General features: G+C 41.4%; 1 protein-coding gene across 5 annotated transcripts in view; it reads left to right on the top strand.

Annotated features, from left to right (window-relative positions):
* LOC132823687 (Fanconi anemia group A protein-like) overlaps positions 1-17,976 on the top strand; it is a 105,258-nt gene that overhangs the window by 50,868 nt on the left and 36,414 nt on the right. For all 5 annotated transcript variants that reach the window (XM_060837650.1, XM_060837648.1, XM_060837647.1 and 2 more), the window contains 6 exons: positions 254-314; positions 492-541; positions 1,003-1,079; positions 2,549-2,656; positions 9,874-10,007; positions 13,338-13,408. In XM_060837650.1, coding sequence (XP_060693633.1) covers positions 254-314; positions 492-541; positions 1,003-1,079; positions 2,549-2,656; positions 9,874-10,007; positions 13,338-13,408 — 501 coding nt within the window. The remainder of the gene's footprint in view (positions 1-253; positions 315-491; positions 542-1,002; positions 1,080-2,548; positions 2,657-9,873; positions 10,008-13,337; positions 13,409-17,976) is intronic.

Here is a 17,976-nt window from a genome sequence, read left to right as displayed (position 1 = left end):
AATGTTTCAAGTCTGATATGACTCCATAATTGCTGCTCTTGCCAATATTCCAAGAATGAATTATAATTTTTTTAAGGCGCTGCTTTTCAAGAATTCCTTAATCCTAACTTTTGAGTTAGAAATTTTAATTTCAAGGCAATACCCATCGACAATCAATATTTTAAATCTAACTTACTAATTTTGCAATAGTAAGATAAACTGTTTCAGTTTCAAATGAGCAATAATGCTATATATTATTTTTTATTTATTCCAGCATTTTCCGAAGGCCATACTACTTGACAAGATTTTTGCCTGCTCTGCTTACCCCTCGTCTGGTTTGTGTTACTTATATTTTAATATTTATGGTTTAACTGTAATATTCTACAAAATACATTGATCAATAAATCAGAATACATTTTAATACTACCACAATTAGTGCATCTTCATTTATGAAATAAAAAGCCTAGTTAGTCAGTGTCATTGGCTGTGATTTGCTGTATTGTTATTTCCAGCTGCCTCCTGCCCAGGATTCACGCATGGTCTTCATTGATTCCCTCAGAAAGTAAGTGACCATTTCAAACCTTTTATATCATGCAAAAATCTGGGACAAAGCAACTGCTGAATAAAACTAACTTTGGTTTAAGTCCAAGGCAATTGGCTACTTATAATTCAGTATTAACTTGGTCAACCTTAAGCCTATCCTCTACCACTGAAGTATGGGAAACAATTGATTGGGGCCAATTGTATCTATTTGTTCCAAGTTAAATTTATGGCACTATCGCCAGAAAATCTTTGAGACAATTTATGAGAACATCAGCATTCTGTCCATTATAAAAACGTTGTATATCTCTGCATTCCTAACTGGTGTAAGAGTATTAAGTCAACTGCTGCAGCAAGCTCTGCATTCAATGTTCTGTATTATTCAATTGGATGACAAAAAGTGATGACTCTTATTAGAATTTCTTGTAATTTTGGCCCTTTGCTACCTTTCTAGTTGGTGACTGTGACTTTTGTTTCCATCAGAGCAGATAAAATACCAGAGAATCTGTATGCGAGCTATGTTCAAGCATGTGAAAGAGAGAAACAGTGCCTGCTTGAAGGTTAGGTGTGTGTGTGTGTGTGTGTAAATTCAATGAATGTTACCTGTCTGCCCCACTGTACAGCACCTGAAGTCCTCTAATTGAATATGGAAGTTTTTTTGTTGTCGACTATTTTAAAAGCTCTCTATACTGATGATCTCTGTTGCTCCATTTCTGAAGACCTCTCAGCGCTTTATCTCCTTTTTGTTCCCATTCCCAGTTTCCTTATCTTTATAAAGAAGTTATTGTGAAAAATCCAAAGCAGATGGAATTGATGATACTATACTGCATGGATTAGGAATTGGTTAGCAGACCGGAAACAAGTTAGGAATAAATGGGGTGTATTTGAGTGAAAAGCAATTACAAAGTGAGCACTGAGTATCAAGCTATTCACAATATATAACAATGATTTGAATGAAGAAATCAGAAGTAATATTTCCAAGTTTGCTAATGACATAAAATTACGTTGGAGTTGTGAGGAGGATGTAAATTGGCTTCGGGGCAACTTTGACAGGCTGATCAGTAGGCAAATGCTTGGCAGATGCAGTGGAGCACAGCTACGGGTGAAGTTTTCTATTTTGGTAGGGAAAACAGATAGTATTTAAATGCTGATCAACTTTTCCCAGTGTATGTACAGAGGGATCTGGTTATCCTTGTACACTGATCATTGGAAGCAAGCATGCAATTGCAGCAATTAGAAAGGAAAATGGTGTGTTGACCTTCATTGCAAGAAGTTTGAGCACATGAGCAAGAAAGTCTTGTTGCAGCTGTACTGAAGCTTAGTGTGACCACACCTGGAGCATTGTTTATAGTTTTGGTCTCCTTACCAAAGAGCAGATAGACTTGCCATAGAGAGGATGCAGTGGAAATTCCCCAGATTCCTGGGACAGCAGATTTGACGTATAAAGAGGCATTAGACTGACTGGCCCTGTATTCACTGGAGACGGAGGGAAAAATCTCATTGAAACATACAACAATCTGACCAGGAGAAAGTGAGGGCTGCAGATGCTGGAGATCACAGTCGAGAGTGTGGTGCTGGAAAAGCACAGCAAGTTAGGCAGCATCCGAGGAGCAGGAGAATCGACGTTTCGGGCATAAACCCTTCATCAGGAATGTAGTGGCGTGGAGGGTGCTGAGAGATAAATAGGAGGGGTTGGGGAGAAGGTAGCTTGGAAGGTGGATGCAGGTGAGGGGGTGATGGTGATGGGTAGGTGGGTAGGGTGGAACGGATAGATAATCTCTCTTCCCTCCCTCGACTCTCAATTTATGCCTTACTTTAAAAATTGCAAAGTTTATAGATTGAAAGTCTCCTTAACTAGATACATCAAGTATTCACTTTGTGCAAATCCATTTGTGAATGGTTATGTGTGCTGTATAATCATGTGTTGTTATGTTGATGTTATTTTCATGAACAATCCAGACACTTAAATCAATGTTAAGTAACCTGGCAGATAATATTGCTTTTTATCCACTTTGTGTTTTGGAAGCAGATGTTTCCATGTCTGAGGAATTGCAGGGTCCAATGGAACCGATTGGAGTCCTAACAACTGCTCTTGAAGAGCTGAACAAAGTTGTTACTGAGCCAAGTGATATTGGTGGTACGTGCACGATGTTGATAGAATGACAGTAGTCATGAGCAATCAAGATTGGCCTCAATGAGTTGATTTCTTTCTCAATCATTCACTTCTGAAACCTAGGTGCTTCTTTCTTCAAAGCTCATAACATTTGTAACTTTAAGAGGGTATTGGAGGCTATTTGGCAGCAAAATAAATTGAAGAATAAGTTAACAAGCTGTTTAAAATGTATAGATTCCCTACAGTGTGAAAACAGGCCCTTCGGCCCAACAAGTCCACACTGACCCTCCGAAAAATATCCCACCCAAACCCATTCCCCATTACTCAACCTTTACCCCTGACTAATGCACCTAACCTACATATCCCTGCACACAATGGGCAATTTAGCATGGCCAGTTCACCTAACCTGCACATCTTTTGGATTGTGGGAGGAAGCCGGAGCACCGAGAGAAGCCCATGCAGACACGGGGGGAGTGTACAAACTCCACATAATCACCCGAAGCTGGAATCGACCCTGGGTCCCTGGCTCTGTGAGACAGCAGTGCTATCCACTGAGCCACCGTGCCTGTTTATGTTGTATAACATGTTAGGAAGAGTTTGATGTTCCCATGACTGGAAGAGCTATGCTAATAGTAATATAACTTTTGATGGGATCATCCAAACTGTCCAAAGCTAAGAACAGTTCATAGATCTCGGTTGGATGTTGTGAGTTGGGCAAATGAATGGGTTTTTTTTGTAGATATTTTTATTGAAATTTAACATTTTTGCAAATTTACAAAAATAAACAAAACTCTCAAATACAAACATTGATGTACAATTAAATCATATATACAATAGTCATAATTTAACAAAGAAAAGAGAAAGAAAGAAAACAAAAAGAGAAAAAAAAAGAAACGAAAAAGAAAAAAAAACTCAACTTTCTACTAATCTAACCTATAACTAACCAGAGTGTATACCTAAGTCTCTTACATGCTCGGAATGTATAAACATCAAATATAATAAAACCCGTATTCGCACAGGATTCCTCTCCCAAGGGGCCCCGGAGCAGCCCGGTCTGAAATCTTCACTAAATAAAAGCCCTTGTTAGGATAGCCGAAATATCTGCATTTATATAATTCAAAAAGGGCTGCCATATTTTATAAAATAATTCAGTCTTTCGGTGCACCATATTTGTGAGGAAGTCAAGGGGGATATATTCCATAATTAATCTGTGCCAATTTGAAAGTCCAGGGGGGCCCTCAGCCACCCAGTTCACCAAAATATTTTTCCTTGCACAGAAAGAGAGAACAGAAAATAGTCTCTTCCCATGCATATCCAGAGATGAGAGGTTCGAAAAGCCCAAAAGGAGAGATACAGGGTCCACCCTAATTTCCGTTCCTAAAATTTCTGTCAGGGTATTTGCCACTTTAGTCCAGTATCTGCGGATTTTCTGACAAGTCCACAGACAATGTGCAAGAGTACCCACCTCTATTTTGCATTTGGGACACATTGGAGATGCTCCTGCCTTAAATTTTGCCAGTCGAGCCGGAGCTATATGGGCCCTATGAAGTATCTTTAGTTGGATAGCCTGAGTTCTGTTACAGATAGCAATTCTTCTAGCATTTTCCCAAATGTCATTCCACATATCCTCAGAGATTTCTAGCCCCAAGTCCTGCTCCCATGTTTTAAGCAGGTCATCCATGTCTCCTGAGACTCCATCATGTAGCAAATGGTATATAGTACTAACGGAGGATGCCCCCGCTGGTCGTAAGACATTACGTTCTCTGTCTGATTTATAAAGACTATCTATTAATGTAGTCTTCCTCTGTATATAATCTCGAACTTGGAAGTATCGAAAGAGATCCCCATTAGGTATTCCGAATTTCAGACGCAGCTGCTCAAAGGATATCAGGATCCCATCTTTAAATAGGTCCCCTAAGCATGAGATGCCCCTGGATCTCCAGAGTTTAAAGGTGGCATCTGTAATCCTCGGTTGGAATCCCCATGCGCCTACTATTGGTGCATGGGGGGATGTTTTATGTGAGTTACCCTCATTTTGCCGCATTATATTCCAGGCCTTAATTGTGTTTAATATTATGGGATTTTTACAGTGGTCTGTAATGATTTTCCTCTTATCTGAAAATAAAAGGTTAATAAGTGGGTATTTTACTTGGGAGGCTTCGATATCCAGCCAAATTGATTGTGGATCAGATGAAACCCAATCAGCTATGTAACTTAGTAGGGAGCTTAACTGATATTTCCTCAAGTCTGGGAAGTCCAGTCCTCCCCTTGCCTGTGGAAGCTGTAGCTTCTTCAGCTTAATAAGAGGCCGTCTATGGTTCCAAATAAAGGAGCCCAACCAGCCATATAATTTACGTAGGGCTAGCCTTGGCAGCATCAGCGGGAGCATTCTCATAGGATATAAGAGACGGGGCAGAACATTCATTTTAATTAATGCTATTCTCCCTAGCCAGGAAGTTGGAAGGTCTCTCCATCGCTGGAGGTCCTGCCTTATCCTTTCCATTAATTGTACAAAATTAGCCCTATACAGCTGATCAAATACTGGCGTGATAAAAATACCTAAATATAAGAAGCCCTCCAGGGACCAACGGAAGGGAAAAGGGGATCCGTCCATTAAGTGGGGTATCATAGCCAGACCACCCATTGGCATGGCTTCCGATTTTGAAAAATTAATTTTATAGCCTAAGAATGCACTAAATGTATTAATAACTTGAATTAGACGAGGCACTGACATTAAAGGATTACTGAGGAATAAGAGAACGTCATCTGCATAGAGGGTAATTTTGTGTTTACCTGTACCAATCCTCGGGGCCGTTATATTAGGATCAGTCCGGATGGCTTCTGCTAATGGTTCGATTATCAGCGTAAACAACAATGGTGAGAGAGGACATCCTTGACGGCAGCCCCTACCCACACTGAAGCCATCCGATCTTAACCCATTAGTAATAACAGCTGCTTTGGGGTCATTATACAATGTTGAAACCCATTTGGTAAACACCTGTCCAACGCCAAACCTTTCCAATGTGTAAAATAAATATGACCATTCAACCCTGTCGAATGCCTTTTCCGCATCCAATGAAATTACTACTCCTGGTATCTTTCCCTGATGACAGGCTTGGATCATATTCAAGACCCTTCTGATATTATTGGATGATCTGCGGCCCTTAATAAATCCCGTCTGGTCCTCCTTTATAATATATGGCAGTACCCTTTCTAGTCTTAGTGCTAACATTTTTGAGAGAATTTTAAAGTCTACATTTAGTAAGGATATTAGTCTGTATGATGCACAATCTTCTGGGTCTTTTCCTTTTTTGAGGATAAGAGAAATATTTGCTTCTTTCAGCGTGGGCGGGAGACAGACCTGACTATGCGCAAAATTATACATATCCATAAGTGGGTCAACCAATATTCCTGTAAATTCTTTATAGAATTCAGCTTGAAAACCATCCGGGCCCGGTGTTTTTCCGCTCTGAAGTTGCCTAATTGCCTCAAGTATTTCTTGGACTGTTAAAGGGGTATTTAGGGCCGACACCTGTTCCGGAGTCAGGCCCGGGAAGGTCAAATTTTTAAAAAATGACTGCATCCTCCTAATCCTATCTTCACAATCCTGCGATCTATATAGTTCAGAATAAAATTCTTTAAAGGTCGCATTGATCTTTTTATGATCATGAGTCAGGGTACCTGTACTTTCCTTGCTGGTCGGAATAGTTTGAGGGGCTTTCTTTTTCTTTGCAAGAAATGCTAAGTATCTACCCGGTTTGTCGCCATATTCATATAATCTTTGTTTCGCAAATAATATTTCCCTTTTAGCCGTTTGAGTAAGCGCGGTGTTTAAAGCTGTCCTAAGAGCTGTAATCCTCTGCAATTTTGTGATAGAAGGTCTATCAGCGTATGCTGTTTCGGCTGCTTTTAGGCGAGCTTCGAGCAGACGCTGTTGCTCTCCCTTCATTTTCCTCTGGGTCGCTGAATAGGAGATGATCAAACCTCGTGCATAAGCTTTGATGGTCTCCCACATCATTGACGGATTGCTAGCCGTACCAGTATTAATTTCTAAAAAAGTTTTAAGTTCTTGGGAGAAGTACTTTAAAAATTTGCTATCTTTTATCAGGAAGGGGTCCATACGCCAATGCCGAGCGGATGTCCCATTGTTCTTTACCTTAGTTTCCATGTATACAGCGGCATGGTCAGAGATTGCTATAGTACCTATTTTACAGGTTGCTATAGAATTTAGAAAAATCGATGGGGCAAAAAACATATCAATTCTTGTGTGACATTTATGTGGATTAGAGTAGAAAGAAAAATCTCTACCCTGTGGATGGAGACATCTCCATACATCTACCAATCCTAATTCTTTATTCAGGTCCGCCAGTTGTCTAGATCTGGGAGATACTCCAGCGGCACTCTTGGGAATCCTGTCTATTTCCGGATCCATAATACAATTAAAGTCTCCCCCTATAATTGTATGACGGGCACCAAAGGCCATCAGTTTTGAAAAAGCTTCCGTTATGAATTTAAAGGGGTGTGCCGGGGGCAGTACACATTTAAGATCCCATATTCCTCTCCATTTATGAGGGCTTTAATCAAAATATATCGTCCAGATTCGTCTTTTATCTGATTTAGAATTTTCAAAGGGAAGTTCTTCCGGACAAGGATAACGACTCCCCTGCTTTTTGAATTAAAAGAGGAAAAAAAGGCCTGATCAAATCCGCCCTGTCGTAATTTTAAGTGTTCTTTATCCGACAGGTGTGTCTCCTGTAGGAGAGCTATATCAACTCTCTCCTTCTTAAGATTTGATAATATTTTCTTCCTTTTAACTGGCGAATTACTCCCCCTGACATTCCAGGTGCACCACTTAACCGACTGTTCAGCCATAATCATCTGGACAGATCCGAGACCCCTCGGGAGGGGAAACCCTATCTAGAACATCCCGAGCATGGAGCATACAAGATTTACAAAAGTAAAGACTCTCTGATACACTCAAAACAATATAACAAAAAACTCTTTCTAAGTATAAAACATTCCGAATTGGAGATTTTCTCCCTTGTTCCCAGGGAGCGTCACTTCCTCTCCCACAGTCCATCTTACCCTCTTCCAACCAGTGCCCCACCCTTGACCCAGGTGTTCCTCAATAAAATGTGGAGAATTCAAATATAATATAAAGCTAGAGTTAACAGTGAACACCCCACCCCCACCCACACCCACATCTAAATATATTTGGGAATATTAATACCATATATAACTATAAGATTACAATCTCAACATGTAATACTTAAATATAATACCACAAAATAACAGGGGAAAGAAAAACAACCCCGCTCCTAAAAACAGAAGTAAAATAGAATAAGGTAACCACCTCTCCCCATCAACATTAACCAAACGCCCCAACATATATATATATACATACACACATGGGGGAAAGATAAGAAAAGATGAAGGGATGTAAACCAAAATAATGGGAAAGGCAGACCAGCATCCACAATCTCTTACAGTTTATTTAAGAGAGTCCAAGAATTCCTTAGCCTTCTCCGGTGATCCGAAGTTATATATGGATCCTTCGTGGCTAAGGCGTAGCGTCGCTGGATATCGTATGGAGTACTGAATATTTAAATCCCTTAAACGCTTTTTCGCCTCATCGAATGCCTTCCTCTTTCGCACCAAAGCTGGGGAGAAGTCCTGGAACAGCATGATCCTGGATCCTTTGTGGGTCATAGCTTGGGGATCTTTTCCCAGATTTCTTGAGGCTTCCAGGAGCATCTGCCTCTCCCTATAGCTCTGCAGCTGGAACAGGACCGGGCGTGGGCGCTGGGTTGAGCCGGGCCCACGTACTGTGACCCGGTAGGCCCATTCTACCCTTACCTGGCCTGATCCATTATGCAGATTTAAAAGTTGTGGCAGCCAATGCTCTAAGAATGCTGTCAGCTGGCCTCCCTCTTCCTGCTCGGGCAGGCCCAACAACCGAATATTTTTTCTACGACATCGATTTTCGAGGTCATCAATGTGGTTTTCTAGGTTCTGGACTCGATTCTCGAGAAAACGGATGTGGTCGGCTGCCGATTTTATTGCAGTCTCTGAGGCTGCGGCCTTCGACTCCACCTCTCTGACTCGGCACCCCAATTCCTGAATGTCTCTGCCCTGCTTCTGCAGCTCGGCTGATAGTGCTTCTCTGCTCTGCCGAGACTCATCGATAAAAGCATCAATCTTCGCCTCCCACCTGGCAAACATCTCCTCAAAGCTCATCTTCATTGGTATATCTCCTGAAGTAGCTGAAGACACCTTTGTTGCAGCTGAAGAGGGAAAGGGTGGGAGAGGGGTCCCTGCTTTCTTAGAGCCGCCTGTTCCCTTCCCTTTACTCATTTTCCAGCTAGTATTAGACTATTTAAATGTACTAATAGGTAACTATTTAAGGTTAACAACTATTATAAATGGTTTAGTGAGTGTGGTGGGGGTGGATAGCCCACTTTTCCCAAGTTTTGGGTAGAGCACTGTGGACTCAGTCTTGCTGGGTCGCCGCCATCTTGGATTCCCCCGCAAATGAATGGTTGACGTAAACATGCCTTTCATTATGGAGTCAGCCATCTTGTTTCTGGACTGTGCTACAAATATGAGGTATGGCCACAAAGACAAAAGAATTTGTATTTGTCTTGCATATTTCACAATTTTGGGACAGCCAATGAAAGAACTTTTTTTGAAGTGTAGTCACTATTATAGCAAAGGAAACATGACAGTCAGTTTGCACACAGCAAGATCCGCAAACAGCAATGAAATACATTTGTTTTTCACTTACCTCGACTGAGGTTTGAATATTGGCCAAATTGGCTGCCATGTTTACTGCATTATATCAGTGACCTTATTTGCTGTAAAGTGCTTTGGCTTATCCAGAGACAATGAAAAATGCTAACTAATGCACATCTTCCTTTCTTGAACAAACAATCTTTTGATTGGGAGGTGAGAGTTACCTAGTGAATCTCAGCTGACATCATGGAGTCTGCTATCAAAGTCTGAACAGACAGCAACAGAGTTTAGTTTAGAATAGAGGGGAGATAATTCTTCTAGGATTAAGCAATTTTTTAGGAAAAAATGCTGACTAAAAAAGCACCATATTTCATTTCCCATATAATTATTATGTAGAATAGATCATAATTGTTTAGTGTGAAAGCAGATCTTTTTCTTAATGCATCTTTACTTGAACAGAAATTAGTGATTAATGCATTTATTTGTTAATGATACAAATTCTTTTCTAGTTGTTTCTGCTCAGATAGCTGTAATCTCTGGTCAGCTGAAAACTATGATAGATACTGATGATGATTGCACTGCAATGGATAAACCAATCCAATTAGAAACTGTTGTACATGAATTGACTCCTGTAGAATCAGAGGTGAGTGCTCATTTGGAGATCATGTTATATTAATGGTTGATGAGCTGGATGGGTATATATGTACTGTGTGTGTACATGCATGTGTGTGAACAAGGAATATCTAATATAATTTTTTTGTATGGCGTTTTTAGTGGCGATGCATGCTGTTGTATAATTCTTTTTTTAAAAATGTAGGTATTTATTTTGTACAAATGTTTCCCTGTGATAATGGGATCACTTCTCATATTCTTCTCACATTGAACAGCCTCCATCCATATTGTGGCATATATAATCAGTCACAATGTCCGATTTTCGATCTCTGTGACCCATCATTGTACAGATTAAAATGGTTTGGCCATGGCACAGTTCTTCCTGACCAGTTGTCTCCACAAGTCCTGCAAAGAAATCTCACCAAAAGAATTTCGTTCTAAGTTTTTGTTTAAAAATCTGTTGATTTTAAAAATGGACAACTTTGCTGGACTCACACAATCAGCCTCTGCCATTTTGAATTTCCAGGAGGTCCTGAGCTTCCAGAAGTCTTTCCAGCTAAAACTGACATAACAGGCTTAGGGATAAGCTGTCTGTCTCCAGCCAGCTCAATAAACAAGAAAATATCAAAATTCTTTGTTACAATGAGCACTAATGCGTTTACAATTAGCTCTTTATCTTGTAATTGAAAACCTTCTGCGGGTTAGCTTATTGGCCTTCCTGAGCCCCAAACTACCTGTTTTATCACATGACTGAAATCAGAGTTTGATAAATGTTTTTATTAATTGGTGGGATGTGGGTGTCACTGGTTAAGCCAGTATTCATTGCTGGTCCCTTGTTTCATAGAACATAGAAAAATACAGCACAGTACAGGCCCTTTAGCCCTCGATGTTGCGCCGATCCAAGCCCACCCAACCTACACTAGCCCACTATCCTCCATATGCCTATCCAATGCCTGTTTAAATGTCCATAAAGAGGGAGAGTCCACCACTGCTACTGGCAGGGCATTCCATGAACTCCCGACTCGCTGAGTAAAGAATCTACTCCTAACATCTGTCCTATACCTACCACCCCTTAATTTAAAGCTATGCCCCCTCATAATAGCTGACTCCATACGTGGAAAAAGGTTCTCATCAAAGGTTCTTCCTTTGAGAAGATAGCAGTGAAATGCAACCTTGAATCACTATAGTCCCATTTGGAAAAGGCAGATTCATAATGCCTTAGGGAGGGAATTCTAGGGTTTTCCTTTAGCGATACTATAGGAATGTATTTCTAAATTAATGGTGAGTGGTTGGAGGGGAATTTGCAGTTGATGTTTCTATGTATCTGCTGCACTTGTCCTTCTAGGTGTAGTATTTGGAAAGTGCTATATAAGGAGCCTTGGGATCTTATGAAAATTGCTCTATATCCACAAACAATCAAGTGGCCTGCTTTGTCTTAGATGGTGTCAAGCTTCTTCAGTGTTATTGGAGCTGCACTCATCCAGGCAACTGGAGAGTTTTTCATCAGTTAAGTGGCCCTGGCAGAATCCAAAGCTGGACATCACTGATCAGGTTGTTGCTCAGCTTGATAGTTGCTGCTTGATAGAACTGACAGTAACATTTTCCATCACTTTACTGATGGTTGAGAATAAACTGATGGGGTGGTAATTGATAGGGTTGGATTTGTCCTGCTTTATATGTACATGACACACCTGGGCAATTTTCCACATTGTTGGTTCGATGCCAGTGTTGTAACTGTACTGGAACAGTTTGGCTAGGGGTCGGGGCAAGTTCTGAAGCATATGTCTTCAGTACTATTGCCAGAATGTTGTTAGGGCCTGTAGCCTTTGCAGTATCAAGTGGAATTGACGGAAGACTGACACCTGTGATGCTGTGACTTCTGGAGGAGGCTGAGATGGATCATCCATTCAGCACTTTTTGACTAAAGATTAATGCAAAATGCTTCAGCCTTATCTTTTGCACTGATGTGCTGAGCTCTCCCATCATTAGGGATGGGGTTATTTGTGGAGCTGCTACCTCTGGTGAATTGTTTAATTGTCTACAACTATTCATGACTGGACCTGGACTGCAGGTCATAGATCTGATCCATTGGCTTGGGGAATACTTATCTCTGTCCATTATTTGCTGCTATGCTATTTGGCATGTAGTCTATTTGGGCAAGTAGTCCTGTTTTGTATCTTCATCAAGTTGGCACCTCATTTTTAGATTTGCCTGACGCTGCTCTTGGTATACACTCCTATACTGAACCAGTTTTAATTTTCTGGGCTCGATTCCAGACTCAGGCGACTGTCTATGTGGAGTTTATGCATTCTCCTGTGTCTGCGTGGGTTTCCTCCAAATGCTGCAGTTTCCTCCCACAATCCAAAGATGTGCCTGTTTGGTGAATTGGCCATGCTAAAATTGCCCATGGTGTTCAGGGATGTGTAAATTAGGTGCATTATTCAGGGGTAAATTGGGAGTTGGGGTGGAGTAATAGGGTAGGGAAATGGGTCTAGGAAGGTTAATCTTCTGAGAGTTGATGTGGACTCCATTTCCACACTGGGGATTCTATGATGGTAAGGAGGACTTTGCAGGGTTGACAGGGCTGCATTTGCCATTGTCCTTCCCAGGGCCTTGGCCCCTGCCAGAAAGTCTGCCTGGTTTCATTTTTCCTTCATGTTGAGACTTTTCAGCATTTGACACAACTGAATAGCTTGCTGGACTATTTCATAGGGCAGTTTATGAATCAACCACATTGCTCTGAATCCAGAGCTGCACATAGGCCAGACCATGACTTTGGTGAACCAGATGGAATTTTGTGATATTTGACAGTGATTTCATTGCCATTAGTAGACTATTAATTCCATTTTTGAAAAATTGAATTGAAGTTTCGATGCCTGCTGATTGAGATTTGAACCTTGAACGTTACCTGGCTCTCTGGATTACTAGTCCAACATTAATCCCACTGGGCTGCACAGTATAATGGTACAAATGGTTCCGTTTGATTCATGTCAGTTGGGAAGAGGTGAGAAAAGCTTGAGTGAGTGAAAAGGATAAGGGAAGAGTGTGATTGAGAAAGTCACTCATGCTCTGGGGACTGAGGAGTCTGGTGAGCCCATTGCTGTTGTATGTATTTGATATTTTGTTTTGTAAATATTGTTGTCATTAATTCAAAGCATTTTGAATCTTCTCTGCTATAGAAATCCATAAAGAGTGTACTGTATTCAGATTGAAAATACTGGCTATTTCTGGTGTTATAATATAATTATAGTTATCCAACAATATAATTGTTCTAATGTATGCATCTAGCAGATACTAAGGCAAGTTTGAAAAGTGGATGATCGATTTCAGATGTGCTGTTACAACGTGTTTTCACTTGTAGGTCAGAGATCTTCTATTGAAGAGCTTTTGTCAAACCTTTATTACAGCAACAAACTTCAACCCACCACAGAGGTAAGGTGCAGCGATGAATTAAACAGCCATGATCACCGGTTAATTGAATGACACGAAAAATATCTATAGTGTAATTCATTAGGAATCAATTTTAGTTTTTTGTTTATTGAAGTAAACCTTTTACTAAATATACTGAAGTGAGCAAAAGGAATATGTGTTTGCCGCCGAGTGCTATCTTCTACCTTATATCTCTGCTATCTCTAATGATACCAGTTACTTCAAAATAAAAATATATACTCATGTTGAAATCTGGGAACAAGTTGTCAAGGTCTGTCTTTGTTTCCAACATAATCGGCTGGTTCTTACCCTGCTGGTTTTCAGCAGGGCTGGGGCACCTAATACAGGGCTGTGTCCAAGCAAGTCCTTGCCTTCCAACCTGACTGCCATCCCCACTAGGTAGATGAATAGACATTGAAATCAGCACCCTGCCCACCATTTTAAATAAACTAATTAACCGGCAATGGGATATATTATCAAGCCATAACATGAGCCGGTGAGTGAGTTATTTCTTAAGCTTTGTGAAAACAGTAGAAAGCAGGTACCGGAGTGGGTCACCATTCAGGAATGTCTACTATATGTATCAGGGGTCACCTGCTTGCCTGTTCTCCTTTGAGACACTGTCTGCTCTCACTGACCCTCAAAGGATATGTGGCACTATTCCAAACAAGCGCAGTTCTCCCTAGTCTTCTGGTCAGTAATTATTCTTTAAAAAATTCCAGTGAGGAAACTAGTTGCCTACTCATTAAATTATTGTGCATACATTGGTTGCTGCATATCAAACAGTGCCCACAATTCATCCGCATTGTAAACCATATAGTTGTTAGCAATACAAACACAAAGAGAAATTGTATTGCCTTGCAATCATCTCCACTTATCTGTTATTCTATGTATGCCAGTGTAGTAAAGAACAAAGAAAATTGCAGCACAGGAACAGGCCCTCCGGCCCTCCAAGCTTGCACCAATCCAGATCCTCTATCTAAACCTGTCACCTATTTTCCAAGGATCTGTATCCCTCTGCTCCCTGCCCATTCATATATCTGTCTAAATATATCTTAAATGACGCTATCATGCCTGCCTCTATCACCTCCGCAGGCAACGTGTTGCAGGCAGCCACCACCCTCTGCGTAGAGAACTTTCCATGTGTATATCTCTCTCAAACTTTTCCCCTCTCACCTTGAACCCGTGTCCCCTAGTAATTGAGTCCCCCACTCTGGGGGAAAAAGCTTCTTGTTATCCACCCTGCCTCTACCTCTCATGATTTTGTAGACTTCAATCAGGACCCCCCTCAATCTCCATCTTTCTAATGAAAATAATCCTAATCTATTCAACCTCTCTTCATAGCTATCACCCTCCATACCAGGCTACATCCTGGTGAACCTCTTCTGCACCTTCTCCAAAGCATTCACATCCTCAGTAATGTGGCGATCAGAACTGCACACAGTATTCCAACTGTGGCCAAACCAAAGTCCTATACAACTGTAACATGACTTGCCAATTCTTGTATTCAATGCCCCTTCCGATGACGGAAAGCATGCTGTATGCCTTCTTGACCGCTCTATTGACCTGCATTGCCACCTTCAGGGTACATTGGACCTGAACACCCAGATCTCTCTGTACATCAACTTTTCCCAGGGCTTTTCCATTTACTGTATAGTTCGGTCTTGAATTGGATCTTCCAAAATAATGGATCTTCCAAATTACTTCACCATTGCCCAGATTGAACTCCATCTACCATTTTTCTGCCCAACTCTCCAATCCATCTATATTCTGCTCCGTTCTCTGACAGTCCCCTTCACTATCTGTTCCTTCACTAGCTAATCAGACCATCCATACCTTCCTCCAGATCATTTATGTATATCATAAACAACAGTGGTCCCAACATGGATCCTTATGGAACACCACTGGTCACAGTTCTCCATTTTGAGAAACTTCCTTCTACTACTACTATTTGTCTCTTGCTGCCCAGTCAGTTCTATATCCATCTAGCTGGTACATCCTGGACCCCATGCAACTTCACTTTCTCCATCAGCTTACCATGGGGAACCTTATCAAACACCTTACTGAAGTCCATGTATGTGATATCTACAACCCTTCCCTCGTCAATCAACTTTGTCACTTCCTCAAAGAATTCTATTAAGATGGTAGGACATGACCTGCCTTGCACAAAACCATGTTGCTTATCACGGATAAGCCTATTTTCTTCCAAATGTGAATAGATCCTATCCTTCAGTATCTCCTCCAGCAGCTTCCCTACCACTTATGTCAGGCTGACCAGTTTATAATTACCTGGATTATCCCTGCTATCCTTCTTAAACAAGGGGACACATTAGCAATTCTCCAGTCCTCCAGGACCTCGCCTGTGTTTAAGGATACTGCAAAGATATCTGTTAAAGCACCAACTCTCACTTCCCTCAGTAACCTGGGATAGATCCCATCCGGACCTGGGGACTTCCCCACCTTAATGCCTTTCAGAGTACCCAACACTTCCTCCCTCCTTATGCTGACTTGGGTCTAGAGTAATCAAACATCTATCCCTAACCTCAAAATCTGCCATGTCCCTATCCTTGGTGAATACCAATGCAAAGTACTCATCCATTTTCTCTGACTCTATGCATAACTTCCCTCCTTTGTCCTTTGCCTCACTGCTTGAGTCTTCCGTAGTGCCCTCCTTCAACACAGCTGAGAGATTCTCTATGACCAGTAATAGAACTCCTCCACCCCTTTTACCTCCCTCTCTATCCCACTTGAAGCATCTATACCCTGGGATATTTAGTTATCCTCTTACTTGTTATATATGAATAAAAGCCTTTGGGATTTTTCTTAACCCTGTTTGCCAAAGATATTTTATGACCCCTTTTAGCCCTCTTAATTCCTAGTTTCAGATTGGTCCTACTTTCTCGATATTCTTCCAAAGCTTCGTCTGTTTTCAGTTTGCTTCCTTTTTCCTCTTAGCTAGTCTCTCAATTTCACCTGCCATCCATGGTTCCCTAATCTTGCCATTTCCATCCCTCATTTTCACAGGGACATGTCTGTCCCACACTCTAATCAACCTCTCTTTAAGAGCCTCTTACATATCGAATGTAGATTTACCTTTAAACAGCTATTCCCAGTCCACATTCCCCAGTTCCTGCTGAATTTTGCTATAGTCGGTCTTCCCTTAATTTAGCACTCTTCCTTTAGGACCACTCTCGTCTTTGTCCAAGCTTATTCTAAAACTTAAGGAATTGTGATAATTATTAACAAAGTAATACTGTAATGAAACTTCAACCACCTGGCTGGGCTCATTCCCCAACACTAGGTCCAGTATGGCCCCTTCCCAAGTTGGACTATTTACATACTGCTCCAATAAAACCCTCCTGGATGCTCCTTACAAATTCTGCTCCATCTAAACCTCTAACTCTGTGAATCCCAGTCAATGTTGGGAAAATTAAAATCTCCTATCATCCCCATCCTGTTGCTCCTACATCTTTCCATAGTCTATGTATATTTTTGTACCTCTATCCCATGTTTGCTGTTGGGAGACCTGCAGTACAGCCCCAACATTGTTACCGCACCCTTCCTATTTCTGAGCTCTGTCCATATTGCTTCACTGCTTGAGTCTTCAGGAGTGCCCTCCTTCAACACAGCTGAGAGATTCTCTCTGACCAGTAATAGAACTCCTCCACCCCTTTTACCTCCCTCTGTATCCTGCCTGAAGCATCTATACCCTGGGATATTTAGTTGCCAACTATGCCCTTCCCTTAACCAGTAATAGCAGTAACCTCATACTCCCAGGTACTAATCCAAGCCCTAAGTTCATCTGTATTACCTACTACACTTCTTGCATTAAAACAAACGTACCTCAGACTACCTATCCCTTTGTATTCATCAGCTGCTCCCTGCCTACTCTTCCCCTTAGTCACGCTGACTTCATTATCTAGTTGCTTACAGTCCACTAGCTTCCTCCTTTGGTTCTCATTCCCCTGCCACATTAGTTTAAACCCTCCCCAACCGTGTTAGCAAAAGCCCAAGGTTTCAGTCCAGTCCAGGTGTAGACCGTCCAATTTGTAATTGTCCCACCTCCCCCAGAACCTGTCCCAATATCCCAAAAATCTGAACCCCTCCCTCCTGCACCATCTCTCTAGCCATGCATTCATCCTGCCTATTCTTTCATTTCTACTCTGACTAGCATGTGGCACTGGTAGCAATCTTGAGATTACTACCTCTGAGTTCTGATTTTTTTAACTTGGCTCCTAACTTCATAAATCCTTCATGTAGGACCTCATCCCGTTTATTTTTTACCTATATTCATTGATGCTGATAGGCATTACGACAACTGGCTATTCACCCTCCCCCTTCAGAATATTCTGCAGCTGATCTGAGACATCCCTGACCCATGCATCTGGGAAGCAACCTACCATTCGGGAGTCTTGTTTTCAACCGCAGAACCGCCTATCTACTCCTCTTACAAAGAACAAAGAAAATTTACAGCCCAGGAACAGGCCCTTCGAACCTGAGCTGATCCAAATCCACTGTCAAAACCTATCACCCAATTCCTCAGGATCTGTATCCCTCTGTTCCCTACTTAC

Source organism: Hemiscyllium ocellatum, chromosome 17 (assembly GCF_020745735.1).
Source record: "Hemiscyllium ocellatum isolate sHemOce1 chromosome 17, sHemOce1.pat.X.cur, whole genome shotgun sequence".
Lineage (NCBI taxonomy): Eukaryota > Metazoa > Chordata > Chondrichthyes > Orectolobiformes > Hemiscylliidae > Hemiscyllium > Hemiscyllium ocellatum.
The sequence above is the reverse complement of the archived record's forward strand: the minus strand, read 5'-3'. Positions and strand labels throughout refer to the sequence as shown.